The following is a 21,732-nucleotide window of genomic DNA, read 5'->3' on the forward strand; positions in this document are numbered from 1 at the left end:
TCCTTGGCCAAAGCCAAATTATCTCCTTGGCCGGTGGTTAAACGTCAGCGCGGAGCCGCCGGCACCTGCCCCGGTCCCGCGCCGCGGTGGGTGTCGAGGCGGAGGCGCCGGGTTCCCGGCACAGGGTGGGGCCTTGGAGAAGGGACCCTTGAACCCTACACCAGGGATTTTCGGTGGTGGCTTACGGCAAACGCCGCCGGGGAACTTCCTGGTGTAGATAATCCACGCGGCTCTGGGGTGACTGCCCGGCCCTGCCAGCTGCTGCCTCTAACCGCGGCGCTCCTCAAAGCCGCCACAGAACTAAAACCCCGGAGCGGCTCCGGTTTATTATTTCAGTTCTGGGAAAAGGGGCAGCTCAGCGATCGCTGCCCAGGCGCCGTCCCGGGGGATCAATGTGGCGGAGCAGCTCCCGCTCCCAAATATTCCGGCGCCTCTCCGGTGTGGGCAGCTCCCAGATTCCGTCTCTTAGACCAAGGCCACGGGCCAGGTGGGATTTTGAGCTCCAAAATTGCCTCTTTTCCAACCAAAATAACACCGGAGCTGCTGGAAACAGCCGGAGCCTTATCGGTTATCTCTCCCGGGCCGCGGGCGCTTTGCATGTGTGTAAACGTGCCGCCTCGGGCGCAGCGCAGTTATTTTGAATAAACTTTGCACCTCGTACCGGTGGTTCTGGTTCGGCACCGGCGGCCGAGCCCGACCGAAATGCGACCTGTTACCGCCGCCACGGCTCTTCTTGTGCCCCGGCAGCGAGGCCGCGCTGAGTCACCGGCCAAAGCGAACGGCGGGGACGTGAGCCGGTGTTTCGGCGGCACCTTCCCGGCACCGTGGGCTCGGTGCAGGCGAGGCCCGACCTTCGCCCCTCTCCGGAGTTTCAGGGTGGGGACGCTTCCCCCCGGCGTGGCGGGAAGGGAGGGGACGGCGCGGGGAGGTAGCGCCAGTGGCGCGGTGCCGGCACCGGGAGAGACGAGGCGGGTGGCGAGCTCGGTCCGGCTGGCTCCAGCCCTTTTATTACAAATATTGGTTATAAGTTAACAGGCCTGGCGTCACCGCTGGCGCGGGCCCCGAGCATCCAGCCCAGCAGGCTCAGAACACAAACAATTAATAATAATAATAATAATAATAATAATAATAATATTTAAAAGATCAATAAAATGAAGTAGCCGTTCTGGCAAGCGGAGCGCACGGCTCCGGCTGCGCAATTCAACTGGTGGCTCAATTTGGGGGGAAAACTGTCCCTGGTGGGGCCGCGGGCGGCACAGGGGGGTCCCCCAGAGACCCGAGGTTTGGAGACGGCCCCGAGCGGCTGCTCGAGAGCCAAAGACTGGCCAGAAAGTCAGTGGAGAAGCTGGCGCGTGGCAGCCTGGTGGCACCGGTCCCACCGGGGGCTGTGGGAGGCTCCGGTGGCCCCCGGCGCGGCTCCGAGGCCCCCGGCCGTGGCTAATGGTGACACGTCGACGGCGTCTCCTGGAAGCGGGGCCAGATCCTGAGCAGCTCCTGGGGCTGGTAGTGGTGAACCATCACCAGGCGGGAGAACCGGCACTGCTCGAACTCCAGCCGAAACATGTTGTAGACGCCCCAGGGGCTGGTGGTGGGGCCGAGGCCCAGCGCGTGCAGGCAGATGCCCATGAAAACATCCTCCATGTTAATGACGGGCAGAGTTTGGGCGACGCCGTAAATTTTTGGAGCCAAATCCCCGGAGAGGACGTAGGCGGGTCCGCCGCAGTAGGGCGGGTAGGTCTTGTTGGGGTAAACCTCGTGGGGCACGTACCACTTGGAGCCTTTGTTGCGGAGCGGCGCCGTGTTCTGGTAGAGGTACCCCGTCATGAAGTTGATTTTGGGGGGCACCAGGAACTGCCGCACCAGGTACGCCAGGTTGAGGAAGACGTCGCGGTCGGCCTTCACCACGTAGCTGGCGTTGGGGCAGTGTTTGCTCACCCACTCCAGGCCCATCAGCGTCTTCAGCGTCAGGTTGTTGTAGGTGTCTAAAAAATCTTGTTGGAGGATGTCGTGGTGGAGAAGCGTCTCCTCCTCCAGCACCGGGCGCAGCTCCGCCGCGAACACGGGGTGCAGGCCGACGAGGAAGAGCCGCACGATGGAGACGCCCGGCACGGAGTTCTCGTTGCCCCACGTTTGCCGGATGGCGTTTCTGCCGGCCGTGTCGCCCGGCTCCGTCACCACCAGCAGCACCAGGAAGGGCGTCCGGTCGCGGCACTTGTGGGGCTGGTTGTGGAGGAAGCGGTAGGGGTAGGGGTAGGGGGGCTGCAGCGGGTGCCGGGCGGGCGCCAGCCTGGCCGTGGCCTTGCCGTCCCAGCGGAAGCCCGGCGCGGGCGGGTGCTGCCGGTCGGCGCGGCCGGAGCCGGGCAGGGCGGGGGCGGCGGTGACGGGCTCCTCGGCCAAGCGCTGCACCCGCAGCCCCAGCAGCGCCAGCGACACCAGGACGGGCAGCAGCAGCAGGCGGGGGCTCAGCTGGCACTTCATGGCTTCCCGGCAGCGCCTGCGGGGCGGGGACGGCGCCTCAGAGCTCGGACGGGCCTGTGTGGCGTCAGCACGGCACCCAGAACCGCCTCAGCACCCACGTGGCACCCAAAACCTGCTCAGCACCCACCTGACGCCAGTGTGGCACCCAAAACCCCCTCGGCACCCGCCTGACACCGAAAACCCACTCAGCACCCACCCAACCACCCATGTGGCACCCAAAACACCCTCAGCACGCACCTGACACCCACGTGGCACCCAAAACCTGCTCAGCACCCATCTGATGCCCATGTGGCACCTAAAATTCACTCAGCACCCACCTGACACCCACGTGGCACCCAAAACCTGCTCAGCACCCACCTGACGCCAGTGTGGCACCCAAAACCCGCTCGGCACCCGCCTGACACCGAAAACCCACTCAGCAACCACCCATGTGGCACCCAAAACACCCTCAGCACGCACCTGACACCCACGTGGCACCCAAAACCTGCTCAGCACCCATCTGATGCCCATGTGGCACCTCAAATCCACTCAGCACCCACCCAACACCCCCTCAGCACCCAAAACCCCCTCGGCACCCACCCAACCACCCGCCTGGCACCCAAAACCTGCTCAGCACCCATCCGGTGCGCACGTGGCACCTAAAACCCACTCGGCGCCCACCCAGCCACTCACTTGGCACCCAACACCCTCTCAGCACTCACCCAGCGCCCTCTAGGCACCCAAAACCCACTCGGCACCCACCTGACACCCGCGTGGCACCCAAAACCTGCTCAGCACCCATCTGGTGCCTGCGTGGCTCCTAAAACCCACTCGGCACCCACCCAAAACTCGCTCAGCACCCACCTGACACCCACCCAACGCTTGCTTGGAACCCAAAAAACCGCTCACTCGACACCCCCCCCAACCGCTTGTTCTGTGCCCACCCGCCGCTCGCTTGGCACCCGAGAGCCAACTCGCTCTGCACCCACCCAACGCCCGCTCGGCGCCCACCCACCGCTCGCTTGGCACCCAACACCCAACACCCACTTGGCGCCCACCCGACGCCGGCTCAGCACCTGAAACTCCTCTCCCTTGACGCCCACCTGGCACCCAAACCCCCCCTCGCTCTGCGCCCACCCAGCCGCTCGCTTGGCACCCCCCCCCCCCCCCGGCTCTCTCTGCCCCCCGAGGCCCCCCCCGGCCGCACCCCCCCAGCCTCCGCGTTTGGGGGTCTCGCGGGGCCCGGTCGGGGACCCCCCCCGGGTCACCCCCAGCCCCATCGACACCCCGCGGCGGGGCCGGGTGCTGATAAGAGGCGCCGGGTGCGATAAGGGAGGGGACGCGCCGGTGGGGCGGGGGGCGAAGCCGTGGCCCCCCCCGCCCCGGGGCCGGCGCAAACACCACGACGGGGAGGGGACCCCAAAATCTGCCGCGGCCCCCGGCCCGGTGACGGTCCCACCTCGGGTGGGCGCGATGCCGGGGGGACGGGACGGGGGGGGGGCAGGTGTGGCAGGGAGGGGGCCATGGGGGGGGGGCAGAGAGAAATGGGGGAGTCTGGGGGTGCAGAGAGGGACGGGGGGGGGTCAGAGGGGGCTCGGAGGGAGATTTAGGGTACGGGGAGGGGTTCGAAGGGGACAAAGAATTGTCGGGGGGAGCCCCGGGGGGGGCGCAGGGGTCCAGGGGTGCAAAGAGGGGTCGGAGGGGACAAAGAGGGGGTCGGGGAAGATTTGGGGTGCAGAGGGGGGGTCCGGGGGGGTCTCTGGATGCAAAGAGGAGCTTGGACGGGACCCCGGGGGGGGGAAGAGGGGTCCGGGGGGGGCAAAGAGGAGTCTGGGGGTGTAGAGGGGCTCCGGCGGGTCTCGGGGGGTCCCGGGGCCGGGGGGGGTCGGTGCGGAGCCGCCTGCAGCCCCCGGGGGTCCCAGTCCAGCCCCCCCCATCCCCGGACCCTCCCCGGCCGCCCCGGCCAGTTAAACCAGTAAAACCAGTCAGGGGTCCCGCCGCCTGTTCCCGGCCCGGTGGGAGCCGCGGGGATCCCGGGGCCAAGAGCCCGGCTCTGCCCAGTGCTCCCAGTTCACCCCAGCATGCAGCTCCCGGCTCTGACCAGTGTTCCCAGTTCTCCCCAGCATGCAGCTCCCAGCTCTGCCCAGTGCTCCCAGTTCACCCCAGCATGCAGCTCCCGGCTCTGACCAGTGTTCCCAGTTCTCCCCAGCATGCAGCTCCCAGCTCTGCCCAGTGCTCCCAGTTCACCCCAGCATGCAGCTCCCGGCTCTGACCAGTGTTCCCAGTTCTCCCCAGCATGCAGCTCCCAGCTCTGACCAGTGTTCCCAGTTCTCCCCAACATGCAGCTCCCAGCTCTGACCAGTGCTCCCAGTTCACCCCAGCATGCAGCTCCCAGCTCTGACCAGTGTTCCCAGTTCTCCCCAGCATGCAGCTCCCAGCTCTGACCAGTGTTCCCAGTTCTCCCCAGCATGCAGCTCCCGGCTCTGACCAGTGTTCCCAGTTCTCCCCAGCATGCAGCTCCCAGCTCTGACCAGTGTTCCCAGTTCTCCCCAACATGCAGCTCCCAGCTCTGACCAGTGCTCCCAGTTCACCCCAGCATGCAGCTCCCAGCTCTGACCAGTGTTCCCAGTTCTCCCCAGCATGCAGCTCCCAGCTCTGACCAGTGTTCCCAGTTCTCCCCAGCATGCAGCTCCCGGCTCGGTCCAATGCTCCCAGTTCCCATCGGGTGCCGTTTCCAGCTCTGCCCAGTTCTCCGAGTTCAGCCCAGGGTGCAGCTCCCAGTCCTGCCTGGGGCTCCCCAGTTCACCCAGTGGGCAGCGCTCAGCCTTACCCAGTTCATCCCAGTTCACCTCTGCGATTACAACACTCAACTTCCCCCAGTTCACCCAGGGTGTAGCACTCAGCCCTGCCCAGTTCACCCCAGTTTCACCTTGGGGTGCAGCTCCCTTCCCTGCCTGGGGCTCCCCAGTTCCCCCAGGCTGCAGGACTCAGACTTTCCCAGTTCATCCCAGTTTCCCCAGACTGCAGCTCCCATCCCTGCCCAGTTTTCCCTGTCAGTCCCTTGCTGTAGGTCCCAGCCCTTCCCAGTTACTCCCAGTTCACACCAGGTGCTGCTCCCAGCCTTTCCCAGTGGCTCCCAGTCCACACCCTGTGCTTCTCTCAGCCTTTCCCAGTGGTTTCCAGTGGCTCCCAGTGACTCCCAGTTCTCCCAGGTGCTGCTCCCAGACTTTCCCTGTTGCTCCCAGTTCTCCCAGGTGGCACTTCCAGCCTTTCCCAGTTGTTCCCTGTTCCCCCAGGCGCCACTTCCAGCCCTTCCCAGTGGCTCCCAGTTGCTCCCAGTTCCCCTAGGTGCCACTTCCAGCCTTTCCCAGTGGTTCCCAGTTGCTCCCACTTGTTCCCAGTTCCTCTAGGCACCACTCCCAGCCCTTCCCAGTGTCTCCCAGTTGCTCCCAGTTCCCCCAGGTGCCACTTCCAGCCCTTCCCAGTGGCTCCCAGTGGCTCCCAGTTGCTCCCAGTTCCCCTAGGCACCACTTCCAGCCCTTCCCAGTGGCTCCCAGTGTCTCCCAGTTGTTCCCAGTTCCCCCAGGCGCCACTTCCAGCCTTTCCCAGTGGCTCCCAGTTGCTCCCAGTTCCCCCAGGTGCCACTTCCAGCCCTTCCCAGTGTCTCTCAGTGGCTCCCAGTTGCTCCCAGTTCCCCTAGACACCACTTCCAGCCTTTCCCAGTGTCTCCCAGTTGTTCCCAGTTCCCCTAGGCACCACTTCCAGCCTTTCCCAGCAGCTCCCAGTGGCTCCCAGTTGTTCCCAGTTCCCCCAGGCGCCACTTCCAGCCTTTCCCAGTGTCTCCCAGTTGCTCCCAGTTCCCCCAGGTGCCACTTCCAGCCCTTCCCAGTGGCTCCCAGTGGCTCCCAGTTGCTCCCAGTTCCCCTAGACACCACTTCCAGCCTTTCCCAGTGTCTCCCAGTTGTTCCCAGTTCCCCTAGGCACCACTTCCAGCCCTTCCCAGTGTCTCCCAGTGTCTCCCAGTTGCTCCCAGTTCCCCCAGGTGCCACTTCCAGCCCTTCCCAGTGGCTCCCAGTGGCTCCCAGTTGCTCCCAGTTCCCCTAGACACCACTTCCAGCCTTTCCCAGTGTCTCCCAGTTGTTCCCAGTTCCCCTAGGCACCACTTCCAGCCCTTCCCAGTGTCTCCCAGTGTCTCCCAGTTGCTCCCAGTTCCCCCAGGTGCCACTTCCAGCCCTTCCCAGTGGCTCCCAGTGCTCCCCGCTCCCGGAGGAGCCGCTCACCTGCCCGCCAGCCCCGGTGCAGCAGCGGGAGTTGCTGACGCCCCGCTCACCCCACCCCGTCCACAAACTTCCTCCCCGCGGCCGCCCCGGCCTGCGCCCCGGCTGACGCACGGCCCCGCCACGACGCCCCACCTGCCCCCCCCCGTGGGGCAGGGGATGGGGGTCCCAGCCCCCCGCCCCCCCCACACCTCGAGCTGCGGCGGGGGTGAGGGGAAGGGGAACAGCCCAAATTTGGGGCTTTTTCACCTGAAAAAGGTGTTGGGGGGTGCAGGGGGTCCGGCTCCCCGAACCCCAAAAACCCCACGTGTCCAAGCTCCCCCCCACCATGGCCCCCCCCGTGGCTGAAGCTTGAGACCCCCAAAATGGACCCAATGTCCCCCCCCCACGCCCCCGCCCCCCCCCCCCCCAAAAGAACCCCCCCAGCCCCGACCAGTAAATGGGGCAGATGACATCTCGGGGGGGGGGGCCACAGCCTGTTGGGGGGCACCCGGCCGCCTGGGGGGGGGATTGGGGGGGGTCCCCAGGAGCTCACGCTGCCTCACCACCCCCAGCCACGTGTTGGGCGCAGGGTTGAGGGGACAAAGGCCACCACGGTGTCACCTGCAGGGAGGGGGGGGGCCTGGTGTCCCCGTCCTGTCCCTTGTCCCCATCCCTGTCCCCAGGATCTGGGTGCAGGGGGCTGCGCTCTCCACCCCCCAGGACACCCCGACTGCCCTGAGACCCCCCCCGAGACACCCCCCCCCCCCCAATCCTCAATTTAAGCCCAGCCCTGTGTCCCCCCCCGCTGGATTCATCCCTGGTGGAACCCAGGGTGGCTCCCGGCCCGGCCCCCCCCGTCCTCGGGTGGGGACAATGAGTCCTGGGGACCCCCGGGGGGGGGGTTGAGGGGCCCTACGTCGGGGGGGGGACACACGTGGGTCATGGTGACGCTGCTGGGACAGACCCGGGGTGTGATGTCGGTGACGGTGGAGAAGGGGCTGACGGGGGAGCAGAGTCAGAGAGAATCCGGGTCCTGTGTCCCCGTGTCACCCCCCCCGTGTCCCCCCCGAGTATCCCCCACTCTCCTTCTGCATTCTCGAGTCCCCAAAATGCCCCCCGTCCCCCCCCCCCCCCGTATCCCCAGGTCCCTCCTCTGCACCCCCAGAGCGTCCCCAGGACCCCAGAGGGTCCCCAGTCCCCTTCCTCATTCCTGGGCCCCCAAAATGTCCCCCTGCACCCCCAGACCCCCATCACTCCCACTCCTCTCCCTTGGTCCCCCCCCCCAGGACCCCAGAGTGTCCTCGATCCCCCCCAGGACCCCCAAGCATCCCCCGAGCCCCTTCTCCATTTCTGCACCCCCCAGAATGTCCCCTGGCACCCCCAAAATGTCCCCTCCCGTGCACCCCCAGACCCCCATCGCCCCCACTCCTCTCCCTCGGTCCCCTCTTGGGTCTCAGGGCCCCCAAGAGCATCCCCAAGCCCCCCCCCGACTCCTGAGCACCCCCCAAATCGTCGCTTCTCTGGCCGTGGCCTCTGCCAGACCCTGTGATGGCAGCTGCGCCCCCCGGGCAGCACTGAGCCCCCATTTGCTCCCCCCAAGACATTTGGGGCTCCGAGACCCATTTGAGGCACCCCCAGACCCATTTGAGCTCCCTCTGACCCATTAAGGGTCCCCCCAGACCCATTTGGGGTCCCCCCAGTCCCATCTGCGACCCCCCAGACCCATCTGAGGCACCCCCAGACCCATTTAGGGTCCCCCCAGTCCCATTTGAGACCCCCAGACTCATCTGGGCCCCCCCAGATCGATTTGGGGTCCCCTCAGACCCATGTGAGGCACCCCCAGACCTATTTGGGGTCCCCCCCAGTCCCATTTCAACACCCCCAGACCCATTTGCGGTCCCCCCAAGTCCCATTTGAACCCCCCCAGACCCATTTAGGGTCCCCCCCAGACCCATTCAGAGCCACACAAGCCGCTCTTCCCACCAAGAAACTTTATTTGCCTGTGGCTGCCGCCCCCGCTTTAAAAAAAGACCGGAGTAGTAAAAAAACCACCAAAAAAAAAGTACAAAAATATACATATGGGAAGGATAAAACCATCCGCAGGGGGAAATGGGGAATTCCAGGGCACTGGGCCCCTCTGCTGCCCCCCCAGGGATGCTGGGGGGGCGCGGGGGGGTCCCGGTCAGTCCAGGGTGATGCCGACAGCGGCCAAAGCCTCCGTGACCCAGGCGGGGACCCGCGGCCCGTACATGTCGCGCAGGAACTCCCGGACGAACTCGGGGAAGCGCTGGGCCAAGATGCTCTCCCGGATGGAGTTCATCAGGTTCAACTGTGGGAAAAGGGGAGCGGGGTGTGTGGGGGGGCGTTAAAGAGAAGTTGGGGACCCCCCCCGACGGCTCTGGTGCCCCCCAGCCCCACCTGGTAGGCGATGTTGTGGATGGTGAGGTGGTGCAGCGCGGCCGTCTCGCTGCGGAGCAGCGCGTGCAGGTAGGCACGGCTGTGCCTGGAGGAGGGGGGAAAGGATGAAAATTGGGGGGGTTCAGATATCATCCTGCCCCCCCCCCCCCTCAAAATCCTGCCTGGGGTCCCCCTAAGCCTGCACCCACCGCTGGCACGTGGGGCAGTCGCAGTTCTCGTCGATGGGGCGGAAATCTTTGGCGAATTGTTTGTTCTTCAGCTGCAGCGAACCCCAGGGGACCAGGGCCGAGCCGAAACGCTGCGGGGAGGGGGGTGAGCGGTGGGGGTCCCCCCACCCTGGGGTGGCAAGGAGGGGGGGGTGGGGTCACGTGTGCCCCCCCCAGCAGCCTCTTACCGCCGTCCGGGTGGGGAAGACGCAGTCGAACATGTCGCAGCCCAAAGCGACGCAGACGACCAGGTCGGTGGCGTAACTGTGGAGGGGAGGGGGGAGCTGGGTCCCAAACCCCCCTCTGCACCTCCACACTCCGGGGGGGGCAATGGTGACCCCCCCCCCGCCCCCCAGGACTCACCCCACGCCCATCAGGTACCGGGGCTTGTCCCGGGGCAGGCGGTCGGTGCTGAGCTTCACCATCCTCCAGAAACTGTCCTTGTCCTCGCCCCCGCTCAGGCCCCCGATGGCAAAGCCGGGGACATCCCGACGGGTCATTTCTCAGGGGGGGCACAAAAGGCTGTGAGCACCCCACGGCCCTCTGACACCCCCCCCAGGGGCTCCCCGACCCGCCCAAGGGCCCCCCCGATCCCCACAGGAGGTGGGGGGGGGGTATGGGAGGAGATGGGGAGTGAGGAGGTGGGAAATGGAGGGAAGATGGGGAGCGGGAGGATGATGAGGAGTGGGAGGAAGGTGAGGAATGAGGGGCAGACAGGGAGCGGGAGGATGATGAGGAGTGGGAGGAAGGTGAGGAATGAGGGGCAGACAGGGAGCGGGAGGATGATGAGGAGTGGGAGGAAGGTGAGGAATGAGGGGCAGACAGGGAGCGGGAGGATGATGAGGAGTGGGAGGAAGATGGCGAATGGGAAGAGGATGAGGAGTGGGAGGAGGATGGGGAATGGGGGGGACAGATGGGGAGTGGGGAGAAGGGGGGAGCAGGAGGGTGATGAGGAATGGGACGAGGATAAGGAGCAAGAGGAAGGCCAGGAGGGGGAGGAAGATGAAGAGCAGGAGGATGATGGGGAGTAGGAGTAAAGCAGGGAGTGGAGGAAGATGGCGAATGGGAAGAGGACGGGGAGTGGGGAGAAGGGGGGAGCAGGAGGGTGATGGGGAATGGGAAGAGGATGAGGAGCGGGAGGAAGGCCAGGAGGGGGAGGAAGATGGGGAGTGGGGGGTAGACAAAGAGCGGGGAGAGGATGAGGAGTGGGAAGGGAAGAAGGTGGGAAGCCAGAGGAGGATGAGGAGCAGGTGGAGAATGGGAAGAGGATGAGGAGCGGGAGGGAGATGGGGAGTGGGAGGAGGATGAGGAGCGGGAGGAAGGCCGGGAGGGGAAGGAGGAGGAGGATGAGGAGTGGGAGGAGGATGAGGAGCGGGAGGAAGGCCGGGAGGGGCCGGCGGCCGCGGTACCTTCCAGGCACTGGGTGCGCAGGGCCGGATCCAGCCCCCCCTGGATGATGGCGAAGAGCCGCTGCGTCTCGGGGCGGCGGTTGGCGGCGATGCAGCGGTCGAGCCAGCGCACGGACCTGGGGGGGGGCCGGGAGGGGTGTCAGGGCTGGGGAGGGGGGGGCTGAGGGGGCAGGGGGGGGTCTGGGGGGGGTCCCGGACCTGTGCATGGCCTCCTCCACGCGCGGCCCCGTCGTGGTGCTGCTCACCACGTCATCCAGCTGCATCATGATGTCGGCACCTGCAGGGTGAGGGGAGGAGGGGGGGTCCCAGGACATCCCACCCTCCCCCCCACCACCTCCCCCTGATTTTGGGGGTTCAGTTGTGGCCCCCCCCGAACTCACCCAGGGCATTCTGGATCTCGATGGACTTCTCGGGGCTGAGCAGGATCTCCTCCCCGCCGTAGGGGGAGCGGAAGCGGACCCCCTCCTCCGTCACCTCCGACAGCTCCACCAGAGAGACCATCTGGAAGCCCCCGCTGTCCTTGGGGGGGCGGGGGGGGAGAGGCGTTGGGGGGGGCCGGGGGACACCCCCATAATAGGGCTGGGGGGGGGGGGGATGATACCCCACACCACTTGGGTGGGGGATTGGGACCCCCAATAATGGGGCTGGGGGAGCAGGGGGGGACCCTGGGGGGGGGTTCTGGGGGTTGCCATCACCCAGGTGGGGGTCTGGGTGTGTGTGTGGGGGGGTGTGTCCCCCCCCCAAGGTGGGAGTCCCGGCCCCCCCCTCACCGTCAGCAGGTTGTGGGGCCAATCCATGAAGCCGTGGAGGCCGCCCGCGCGCTGCACCAGCTCCGGGCCCTGCGGCGGGACGGGGGCACATCAGGGGGGGCCCCGGGGGGGCCCTGGGGGTCCATTCCCGCCCACCCCAGGGGCATGGGGACCCCCTCGGGGGCGGGGCTAGAGCACACGGGGGCGGGGCCACAAAAGGGGCGGGGCCACCCCGGGTGCTTTCTCCCATGGGCACAGGTGGTGGAAGCCCCCGGGGGCGGGGCCATGGAAAAGGGGTGTGGCCATCACAAAGACTTTGGGGACAAAGGGGGCGTGGCCACCCTGAGGCCGAGTAGTGTGGGCTAGCAGGGGGCGTGGCCTTCCCGGGACCGCGGCCCGATGCTCCCCGGTGGTTGCGGGCGGGTCCGGCCCCGGCGGCTCCTCCCGGTCCGGTCCCCCCCCTCCCCGCCGCGGCGGCGCTCACCGGCCGCGTGCCCAGGTGGTAGGTGTTGCCGAGGCAGATGCGGCAGCCGAGCGCGGCGAGCTGGGCCGCCGTGACGCCTTTGGCGGTACCGCGGGTACCCACGGGCATGAAGACCGGGCAGGGCACGGGGCCGTGCGGCAGCCGCAGCTCGCCGGCCCGCGCCCGGCTCCGCCCGCACTCCGCCGCCACTCGCAGCAGCGGCGCCGGGCCCGGCCGCATCGCGCTGGGCGCCGCCATCTTCCCGCTCCCCCACGTGACCGGCGCTTCCGGCCGCCGCCGCGTCCCGCCGGAAGTGGCCGTAACCAGGGGCAACGCGGGCGCCATGTTGGGGCTTCGGCCTCCGCGCTGGGCTGCGGTGCGGGGGGGGGGGGGGACACACGACCCTCCTCCGGACCCTGTGTCCTTCGGGAGGGCCTTCCCCGCTCCCCATGTCCTCGGGGGAGAGCCCCCTCCTCGCCCCCTCCCCGTGACCCGCGGGAGAGCCCCTCCCCTGCTCTCCTGTCCCTTGGGGGAGCCCCCTCCCCTGGTCCCTATGTCCCCCAGGGAGAGCCCCCTCCTCTTCCTCCTTCGCCCTGGGGACACCCCCCTCCCCTGGCCCCTGAGCCCTCCAGGGAGACCCCCCTCCTCTTTCCCCTTGTCCTCGGGCAGAGCCCCCTCCCCTGGTCCCTAAACCCTCCAGGGGACCCCCCCCTCCGCCTCCTGCCTCAGTTTCCCCTCACACAACAGCTCCATCCGTGCCCTCGGGATCCCCTGTGCCAGCTGCACCCGCGATTTCAGCCTCATCGTCAGGACCGTGAAAGCCCTGACCAGGTCTGAGAGACACCCCCCGGCTCCCTCCCTTTACCCACCAGCACCCCATTTCCCCCTCGGGCAGGTCCTGGGGGGTGTTAGGGCCCGGTGGGGTCCGGGCACCCCACGTCAGGTTAGCAGAGGTAGGAGCAGCAGCTCGGCCCCTCACGTGTGGGAAGCCCGAGCTGGGGAAATATTCCCTATTTTGATATAAATGGTTGTTTCTGTTTTTCCAGACGCTGCTGTAATCAGTTCCCGGCGCGAGGGAGGCGAGCGTGTCGGCGCGGCGCGTGGGAACCTGCCCGTCTGAAGGAGGTAACCTCCCCTGGGAAGAGCCGCCACTGCCCGACACCGTTCTCTGTAGCGGGGGCTTGGGGGAAAGTTTATGTCGGCGTTGTCTGGGGGGGGCTCCGCTTTCCCAGTCAGACCATTTGCTGGGACCAGGGGACCCTACTGGGTGAGGGGGAGCAGCGGAGGGCAAGGGACGAGGGACGTGCCCCGCGCTGGCTCGGTACGACAGGAGCGTCCTGTTTGAAATTCCCTGAAACAAAATCAAAACGGCCGTCAGGAGCGGTGCAGAAAGCTCCAGCTCTGTCCCCCGCGGCCAGGAGGGCTCAGGTGAGGGCTGGGTGCGGACGCAGCCCCCTGCAAAGCGGGGTGCTCGGCCGTGACACCCCCCGGGGCTGCTGTGGGCAGCCCTGCCTGTCCCGCTGCCCTGCCGGTGTCCCGGGCCCCCGGCAGCCTGTGAGCGATGAACTCGTTACAGCGTTAACGAGCCGGACGAGGGACGGACGCTCAGGGAAGCGGAGACACGCGGCAGCCTGGGCTCCGATGGAGCGAATCCCCCCCGGAGCCGGGTCAGCAGAGCCAGGAGCAGCCCGGCCTGCGGGCAGCGGATCCCAGCCCTCCTCCTCTGCTCTCCCGCCTCAAACGCCGGGTTTTTATCTCAGAAATCTCGCTGGGAATCTGGTAATCGACTCGCTGAGCGCAACAAGGGATTTAATTACTCTTTCCCAGAGAGGCGAGGACGGGAAACAGCTGCCAGCCTGTCTGCAGCCCCCCCACTCCCCGCTCCTCCCTCCGCAGCCGCACCGGTGGCTCGGAGCCTCCGTGGGACCCTGGCTCCCCCCCCCCTCTCCTGCCACCCCCCTCCCCGCCGGCAGCTCCCGCTGCCGTTTCAGAGCCAAAGGGTTGAGCCCGGATTAGGGTAATGCCGGCGGGTACGAGTAACCGGGAGCCCGCAGCGGGTTCCCTCGGGTGATGGGGACACGAATCTTCCCCCAGACCTGCTGCCTGGGGCTGGGGGGGCAGCGGGGACAGAACCCCCCTGTTTTGGAGACAAGCTGCTGCTGGCACTCGGCTCCCCCCTCGCTGGGAAGCGGGGCTGGGGGCCGCCGTTTCTCCGAAATGTCCCGCCACAGCTCAGCCGCGTCCGAAACCGGCTGCGTTTCTTCCCAGCCGGCCCGAACCGGGAGCAGGGATGGGTTTGGGAAACGCCGTCCTACCCGGGACTGCACCCGAGTTTTGGAGCTTGATCACCCGTGGGGACCCCAGGAGCAGGGCTGTCCCTCCTCTCTGGTGACACCGGGACATTCCGGGGCTGGACGGGAGGGTCAGCGCTGGCTGTGCCGGTGCTGCCGTGACCAGAGCTGGGACAACCCGTCTTTTCCTTCCTGTTCCCAGCTGGAAGATGGATGCGGTGCATCCCAGCCGGACTGAGCCCCCGGCCCCGCCGGAGCCGCAGGAGCGACCGACCCGCCGGACCGTGGATCGGCTCAGCCCGGAGCTCCGGATGGAGAAATACATCCTGCTGAGCATGGACGGGAAGCTGCTGGGACCGGAGCTGAGCCGGATCCGGAGCGGTAGGGACACCGGCAGGGAGAGTTTCCCTTGGGATAAAGGGAGGGGGGGCGGCCCCCCCACTTCACACTCTGGTCCATGCTGGGAAGCGTTGGGGCCTTTCCCCACCCCACCTGGATTTGGGAGGTCACCGTCACCCCCAAACCCAGGAGCCGCTACCGTGGTGCTGCCCCGGGGTGTTATTTTTCGGGTGCCGGGTGATTTTCCGCTCCCGGCACGGCGAGCCCAGCCCCCGGCGGGGCCGTTTTGGGGGGGTGACGGTGCCTTTTCTCCCCTCCCCACCCCAGAGATGGCCCTGCCGCTGGAGCGCCCGGACGCTGACCTGCCCCCGGACCTGCCCGCCGGCTACCTCTGCCGCCAGCGCCGCTCCCTGCCCACCTTCCCCCTGCCCCCCGGCCCCCAGACCCCCGCCGAGCTCAGGTAGGTGATGCCGCCGCCGTCTCCCGGTGCGGAGGTGCCGGTAACGGCTGCCCCACAACCCGCCCCCGTCTCTTCCAGGGGCAGCTCAGACGTCCTCTGCGCAGGCCGGTTCCCGGCGGGACTCAGCCGGCTGGTGACTGGGATGCAGACCCCGGTCTCACCGCGACTCCGGGGCAGCCCCCCGGCACCGGGGACCAGCCGGGGGGGCGCGGGGCGGTGAGGGGAGCGCCCCCACCCCCGGCACCGGCACGGGATGGGTCTCCCCTCCGGTTGACGCCGCGGGGTGAAGGTGTGAAATAAAGATCCCCCCAAGGGAACCGTCGTGGCTGGGCTGTTGGTGCTGGGGGTTCTCCGGGAGAGAGGGGCCGGGGTCGGCGGGGGAGGCAGCGGGGGTCGGGCCGGCCCCGGGGCCTCGCCTCCGGGGGTGCCGTCGGGAGTGCGCGGCTACACGGGGGTCTACGGTCAATGGGCTGTGCCCGGGAAAGGAGGCCTGGGGGGGGGAAGGACAAAAGCAGCCAATCGGGTGGCAGGGATTGGTTGATTGACAGCCAGCTGGCGAATCGCGAAAGGGTTTTCTACCCGTCCTCCTTCCCTCCGATTTCCCTCGCTGTCTGGGTTGGTCAATCTGTTGGAGTGGCAGGTGCGTTGTCCAATGAGAGGGAAGGCGGGTGGGGAGAGGCGGGTGAACTCGTCCGCCTCCTTCGGGTGTTGATTGGATAGATTTCCGGAGCGGCAGTCGTCTCTGCCAATGAAGCGGCAAGGCCGATGTCGCGGGCCGGGAGCTACAGCGGCACCGCCTCAGCTGACAGGCCAGCTCCACCTCCCGTTGGCTGGTAGCAGTGAGCGACACCGTGGAAGGCCAATGGAACGGTAGAGAAGGGGCGCAGCTTCTCTGTCCCGTCCTCCCCGCTGATTGACAGCCCGCTCCTCCTCTCGGCTCACCTGGTCCCTCTGATCGACGGCCGAGACGACCAATGGTCTGCGGGGAGCGGGGCGGGCCCGGCGGAGCGGCGCCCCGGGGGTGTCGCCAGGGCCGGATGAGGAGACTCGGAGGGGAAGTTTGGTCGCCGCCGCCGCGGGCCCTGTGAGGAGGAGCCGCCGCCGGGAGAGCGGGAGCGTGGTCCCGTACCCCCCCCCCCCCCCCCCCCGCGCCGCCATGGGGAACCGGGGCATGGAGGAGCTGATCCCGCTGGTGAACAAGCTGCAGGACGCGTTCAGCTCCATCGGGCAGAGCTGCCACCTCGACTTGCCGCAGATCGCCGTGGTGGGCGGGCAGAGCGCGGGCAAGAGCTCGGTGCTCGAGAACTTCGTGGGCCGGTGAGTCGCGGGGCGGCGGGGAGGGGCGGGCGGCGATGACGGCGCCGCCGCTGCTGCCCGCCCGCCGCTGCGCCGCTGGCGTAAGCGCGCTTCGTGAATCCCGCCTGCGTAGGGCGCGGCCGCGGCCTGTGGGACCCCCCCCCGGCGCGTTCGGCCGCCGCTACGCAAACTGCGGAGCGCCCCGGCGGCCCGCTCCCCTAGCCCGGCCGTGCCTTACGCACTTGGCGTAAGGCTCGGCCCCGGGTGGCGGGTCACCGGCGGCCCCTTACGCCAACGGCGCAGGCGGGGGCCTGGGCCGTGGCTGGCGCGCACGGCGCTGGCGTAGGGCGGCTCCGTGAATACGGGAGGGGGCTTCCCCGGGCCATGGCAAGTGCTGGCCCGCTGCACCGGTCCCTCGAGCAGCGAGACGGCGGCGCTGCCCGGCCATGGAGGACGCTGCCAGGCCCGTGAGCCTCCCACAGGCCGCCCGGCCACCGCGGAGGCTCATCCCGGCGTCGTCGGATCCTCCTGGGATGCTGCCCGGCGTGAGGAGGAACCGGAGTGTCGCGAGCGGCCGACAACAAGACCCCGGGATGCTCAACGGGAGCGTCAGCAAAGCGAGAGCGTGTCCTTTCACCCCTCCGCCGTCAAAGCCTTAACGCCGCGTGAAGACGCTTCTGTCGCCAGGCTGATAGCGCCGGGCCTGCCGTTGTGGCGGGGCCGTGTGCCCTCGAGATAGGGCCGAGGTGTCGGGGCCTCGCGGTGGGACTGCTCGGCGTGGACGGGATAAGGCAAGGCCACGGGCTTGACATCCTGCCATGGAGGGCAAGCACGTCTGCCCCGATAACGGCGGGAAGCTGAGCTGACTTCACCCCACGCTACTGCTGCAGGGTTTAAAAATCTTGCAGGATGCTTTCAAAATCCACCGTAATCACTAATAACTTCTGCTTCTGCCCCAGAGCGCCACGAGCAGAGTCGCCTCTTCGGCCTTCTGCACCTTTTCTCTCTCCCCCGCTGCCCTTATGGGGGGTGGGGGTGATTCGTGGCTCAGCTCTGGGCTTGCTCTTCATTTCCTCGGGCACTGGCGCGGGGTAAGGAGCTGTCGCCATCACTGGACTCCTGCTGTTTTGTTCCCGTCCTCACCTGCCCCTTCATCTCGGGCTGCTTCTTCCTCCGTCTACATCACGCGCCAGGGTTTTCATCCTGGCGGGGGCGGATGCTGTAACATGAACAATAGCAGCTTTCCTGTGACATCATTCCATCCTGACACGGGCCGGCGTGGATCTGGTCACCGACAAAACAGCAGCGGCTCGGTCCCGCTCTTCCACAGCACCTACGTGAACCTTAATGTTCCCAAAAAAAGCAGGCCAGGCATTTTTTTCCACCATTTCAAGCTGGTTTTGGTGTCATGGTCACTGCGGGGTCATGCCAGCCATTCCCTTTCTCCATAGAAAAACATCATTTGAAAGCGCCGCCAGAGTTTTCTGTGCCGTTGTGCTTTCTGCTCTTTCTGTCTTTGTTTTTTTGTTTGTGTAACATTTCCCCGAGCGGCGAGGCCGGGATCCGGGGCCTGCTGGGCGATCCATCACCTGACGCCCTTTGCCTTTTCTTTTATCCTCGTGCAGGGTTCGTAGCGTGGATTCACGGCTGGGGATGCTTTTACAGCCCGTTGGCGTGGGAGGGAGAGGAGGAGTCGGCGGGACTGGTGGAGCTTGAACCCCCCCCCAGACTAAACTCGCATCTGCGCTTTGCTAAGCCGTGCTGCTGTTGGGGTTGAAATAGTTGAGTTATTCTCCCTCCTAAATGGCTGCCAGGGGAAATTTTGGCAGCCTCTAATTATGGTGCTGCTGGAAAACCAGCCTCGGTAATTAAAAATCTTTGTTTCGGAGCGTTGAAGTCTCCGTCGGAAGATTTTAATAAGGGGTTGAGGCGTCGCAGATGGCTGGGCTCTGCGCGGCAGCGCGTTCTGCCAGGCTGAAGCTGCGCCGCCGTAACCGGGAACCTTGCGCTCCCATCCCGTGGCACTAACTTCGTGCTGCAGCTCCTGTTAATTAACTGCTAATTATGCATGGGGTGGACTCTGCCCTGCCCTGGTGTCAGCAGTCTCCAGCCCTCGGCTCGGTGGTTGCTTTGGTTCCCGAGTTTCGTCGTCTCCTGCTCTTTGGTGCTGTTTTTCCTACCCGCCTAGTGAAATATTTGGGAATACGATAACGAGGGGTGTAGATTATTGTTACAGTTCCGCACGATAATTTGGGGATTAATAGCCCCGAAACTTGTTGCCAACACTGGGCAAGGACCACCTGCTTATCTCGACGCAGTGCTCGACGCCGTTGGGGTACGAATCCCGTTGGGTTTTATCGAGCGTTTCTCCGGGAGGGACAGCGGGATGGGGACGGGCGCCGAGGCCTCCGGGCTGTTCCGACAGTAAACCAGCCGCGCCGCGTGCAGCTCGCTCTAGATTTCAAGCCAAACGCATCGAGCTTTGGTGCTCTGAGCGTGCGAGCCACGTTTTGTCCCTGAGAGCTTTTATCCCTGAGAGCTTTTATCCCCGAGGGGCCGCTTCCGAGTGTGTGGCTGTGTCTGTGTGCGCACGGACGTGCCGCTGCCGTTGGGAAGGGAGCTGGGCTTAAGGGAGCTGGGCTTAAAAATGGAGGTGATCTCCAGCTGAGGAGCCAGACGTTGCTCTTGGAGGAGCGTCTGGTGGGTTTAGTCTGCAAAACAGAAGGGAAACTTGGAAGTTTCCAGGTGGGTGGTTTTCCTTGCGGGAGCTGTCTGTGAGGTGTAGCTGCCCGGTGGGGTGTCAGTGGCTGGAGACCCCCTGGTGAAGCGTTTGGCCGCTGGTTTATTTGAGATGGAGACGAAAAAACAATGCAGAGGAAACCGGACGGCGCTTTGGAGCTCACGCTCCGTTTTCCCTTGGCGACGGGTCCCGCTGTTCCCGCACGCTAACGAAGGCTCCCCGCAGGGTTCCACGCCAGCCAACCGCGTTTCCTTCTGGAAAGAGCTGCTTAGAAATGGGCAGTAGGGTTATTTTTGCTCATCTCTCCTTGCTTTTGCAGCTGTTTGACCTTTAATCTTGGCTTTTCGGACGCGTTAGGCCTTCGTAGGAAGCCTGACTTTGAGCCGGGCATCCCGTCTCCCCTAATGAGCCACACCGGCTTCTTTGGTGCTGCATCCCGGTGTCCTGCGTGCCGCCGAGCCTCGGCTGGCGCAGTGGAGATGGGCGGGAGGCAGACGAGGCCTTTCAGCTCATCTCCCTCCCTTATCTTGTCTCCCTGTTTTGAGGAGCTGCAGGGAAAGACGTTGTTCCCTCTTCAGAATAAGTAATTTCGGTTGATTGCGTTAGGGGTGAATGCAAACGAGCAGTGACGGAGTCAGCAGGGAGTCTGGATCCGTGCTCCGCAATCGCCCTGCGTCGGTGGTTTTTTTAATTGTTTGAAGGAGCCTGAAGACGCGTGTTAATGCAGCGTGGCGTGGGGAGAGGGCAGCCACACGTCATGGTGGTCCCTTCCCATGGCCTTAAAATACAAGAGGAGGGTTACGAGCCCTGTTGAGACAAGCTGAGATGCCATCAGCCACGCAAAAAGCCTGCGGAGGAGCCTGGAGTTGGGCTTGGCTGCCTGGAGCTCTCTAAATCTCTGAATTAGATGCTGGACTGGAGTTTATCTGTGAGGAAGGAACCTGTCCTGCTGTTGTATCTGTTTCAGCGGGTGTCAAAGTAGCTTGGCCTTGCTGCCTGAGGGGTCTGAAGCGACTCAGTTCTCTCGTTTAGCAGGGAAGGGCACAAAAGGAAATCTAAAATACTGCATTAAAATGACATTAGGAGCTGTATTAAAAGCCGTCCCATTGACGTCGTAATGAAACAGGCATTGACCGGCCCCTCTGTGCAGCCCTTGTCGTGGCAGTATGAGCGTGCTGAGGGCGCTGAGCCTCCCCCGGCCCCGCTCCGGCTCTTGCCGGGACACTCCGACCAACGACGACGGCGTAAAAGACATTTTCAGAGCCGTATCAAACCCGGGCATTGAACGTGGCGGCCGCTCGGCCCGGGGCTGACAATGGAGCCGTTGTGGTGGGGGCAGCGGGGAGGCCCTCCCCTCGGCAGCACCGTCGAGGAACCAGCCCTCAATGGGGCATTATGAGTCCTGCGCTCGGCCTTGTTGGGGCTCCCGGCAGCCGTAAATAAAGCCGGGGCTAAGGCAGGCGAGGGCAGGGCTGGAGATGGCCAGTCCTCACTGAGAGATCCATCGCCTGCATCAGGCACATCCCTTCTCCCGGTGAGACGCTGAAATCGGCACCAGAAAGCGCTTCGGGAACCCCAAAATGCAGCTAAAACGCCTCATTTACTCCAAGCATGCTCAAGGTGGCTCGCTGCCATTTTTAAGCCGGTGCTAACGCTGTGTCTAAGCCTCTTCGAGGGAGAATTTATCCACAGGGGAGGATGGAGATGAGAGCAGCCTGTTCCTAGGGTTTTCCCACAGATATTCCCTGGGTCTGGTGTAACTCGGGTGCCTGCGTGGAACTGGCCACGCTGAGGCGGGACGGCGGCGCTGTGGGTGTAAATCACGGCTTTGGTTAAAGCGACCGGGGAGGGTTTTATGGCTGCAATCGTCAGAGGAACGGCAGTTTAATCGCAAGGCGTCGCTTCAGATATAGGAGGGGGGAAGCTTGTGTTCTCAGCAGGCAGAGCTGGCTGAAAATGGAGCAAAAAGAAGGGAATTTGGGAGCGAGGGGGGTGCGTGTTAGTGAAAACACATCTCAGAGGGACACTGGGACGTGGCATGGCCGCCCGGTGGGTCTCCTCCTGGGGAGTTCAGGGTGTCTTTTCCCTGGATTTTGGGGAAGAGCTGCCACAGGGTCGCTGGTGAAGAATCTGCCAAGATAAATTGGAGCCTGAAAATGGTGAGGGGATGGGCAGGGACCGGCAGTGCTCGCCGCCCAGGAGCCAGCTCTCAGGTGCCCTTTGCCACAGGAGGTTTTACAGGGGACAGGAGGTATTAAATGTTCTTCCTCCAGCAGTGACCTTTGTCTTTGTGCTCTCTGCGAGGCGGCGTTTCCTGGCATCACACGCGAAGCGGAGGCAGAGGATTACCCTGAATAACCAGGCGAATGGGAAAATCCGGGTTTAACGTCATTCAAACACGGGTTTGACCTCACTCCTCGGCTCTTACGTCTCCGGGGTGTGTCAGCCTTGCGAGGTCGTGCTTTGTACCACCTGCCCCACGGCTCTGAGTCACTTCAATGTTTAAAAAACTGCTGAAGGGACCTTCTGGCAGGCTCTGGTTTCCCCCTTGGTGTTTGCAGTTGGTGTTTGCTCGTGAAGGAGATGGTTCCTGTCAACCCTGGCTGCAAAATACGTGTGTGGCAACAAGATTCCTGGGTTCAGTT

The 21,732-nt window shown here is 65.3% G+C and overlaps 3 protein-coding genes across 14 annotated transcripts in view; 1 reads left to right on the top strand and 2 right to left on the bottom strand.

Annotated features, from left to right (window-relative positions):
• Positions 1-1,437: 1,437 nt before the first annotated feature.
• On the bottom strand, positions 1,438-2,478 carry LOC141972090 (beta-1,3-galactosyltransferase 2-like). The gene has a single exon (XM_074929856.1). The coding sequence runs from the start codon at positions 2,476-2,478 to the stop codon at positions 1,438-1,440; it is 1,041 nt and encodes a 346-aa protein (XP_074785957.1).
• A 6,223-nt stretch (positions 2,479-8,701) lies between these two features.
• QTRT1 (queuine tRNA-ribosyltransferase catalytic subunit 1) lies at positions 8,702-12,422 on the bottom strand. Of its 4 annotated transcripts, XM_074930148.1 has the most exons (10): positions 11,983-12,422; positions 11,520-11,588; positions 11,130-11,268; positions 10,948-11,026; positions 10,750-10,865; positions 9,704-9,842; positions 9,529-9,604; positions 9,323-9,432; positions 9,135-9,219; positions 8,702-9,045 (listed from the first exon to the last, which is right to left on the bottom strand). In XM_074930148.1, the coding sequence occupies exons 1-10, from the start codon at positions 12,304-12,306 to the stop codon at positions 8,899-8,901; spliced, it is 1,284 nt and encodes a 427-aa protein (XP_074786249.1). In that variant the 5' UTR covers positions 12,307-12,422; the 3' UTR covers positions 8,702-8,898. The 4 variants fall into 4 exon arrangements, with proteins under 4 accessions (XP_074786249.1, XP_074786250.1, XP_074786247.1 ...); XM_074930149.1 differs by lacking the exon at positions 10,948-11,026 and having other exon boundaries at positions 11,130-11,263; XM_074930146.1 differs by lacking the exon at positions 10,948-11,026 and having other exon boundaries at positions 9,722-9,842.
• Positions 12,423-16,058: 3,636 nt separating this feature from the next.
• DNM2 (dynamin 2) overlaps positions 16,059-21,732 on the top strand; it is a 32,143-nt gene continuing 26,469 nt past the window's right edge. For 7 of the 9 annotated variants that reach the window (XM_074930151.1, XM_074930153.1, XM_074930160.1 and 4 more), the window contains exon 1: positions 16,059-16,368. In XM_074930151.1, coding sequence (XP_074786252.1) covers positions 16,208-16,368 — 161 coding nt within the window. In that variant the 5' untranslated portion in view covers positions 16,059-16,207. The remainder of the gene's footprint in view (positions 16,369-21,732) is intronic. The other 2 variants (XM_074930154.1, XM_074930157.1) reach the window with 1 other exon arrangement.

The sequence above is a fragment of the Athene noctua genome, chromosome 31 (assembly GCF_965140245.1).
Source record: "Athene noctua chromosome 31, bAthNoc1.hap1.1, whole genome shotgun sequence".
NCBI lineage: Eukaryota > Metazoa > Chordata > Aves > Strigiformes > Strigidae > Athene > Athene noctua.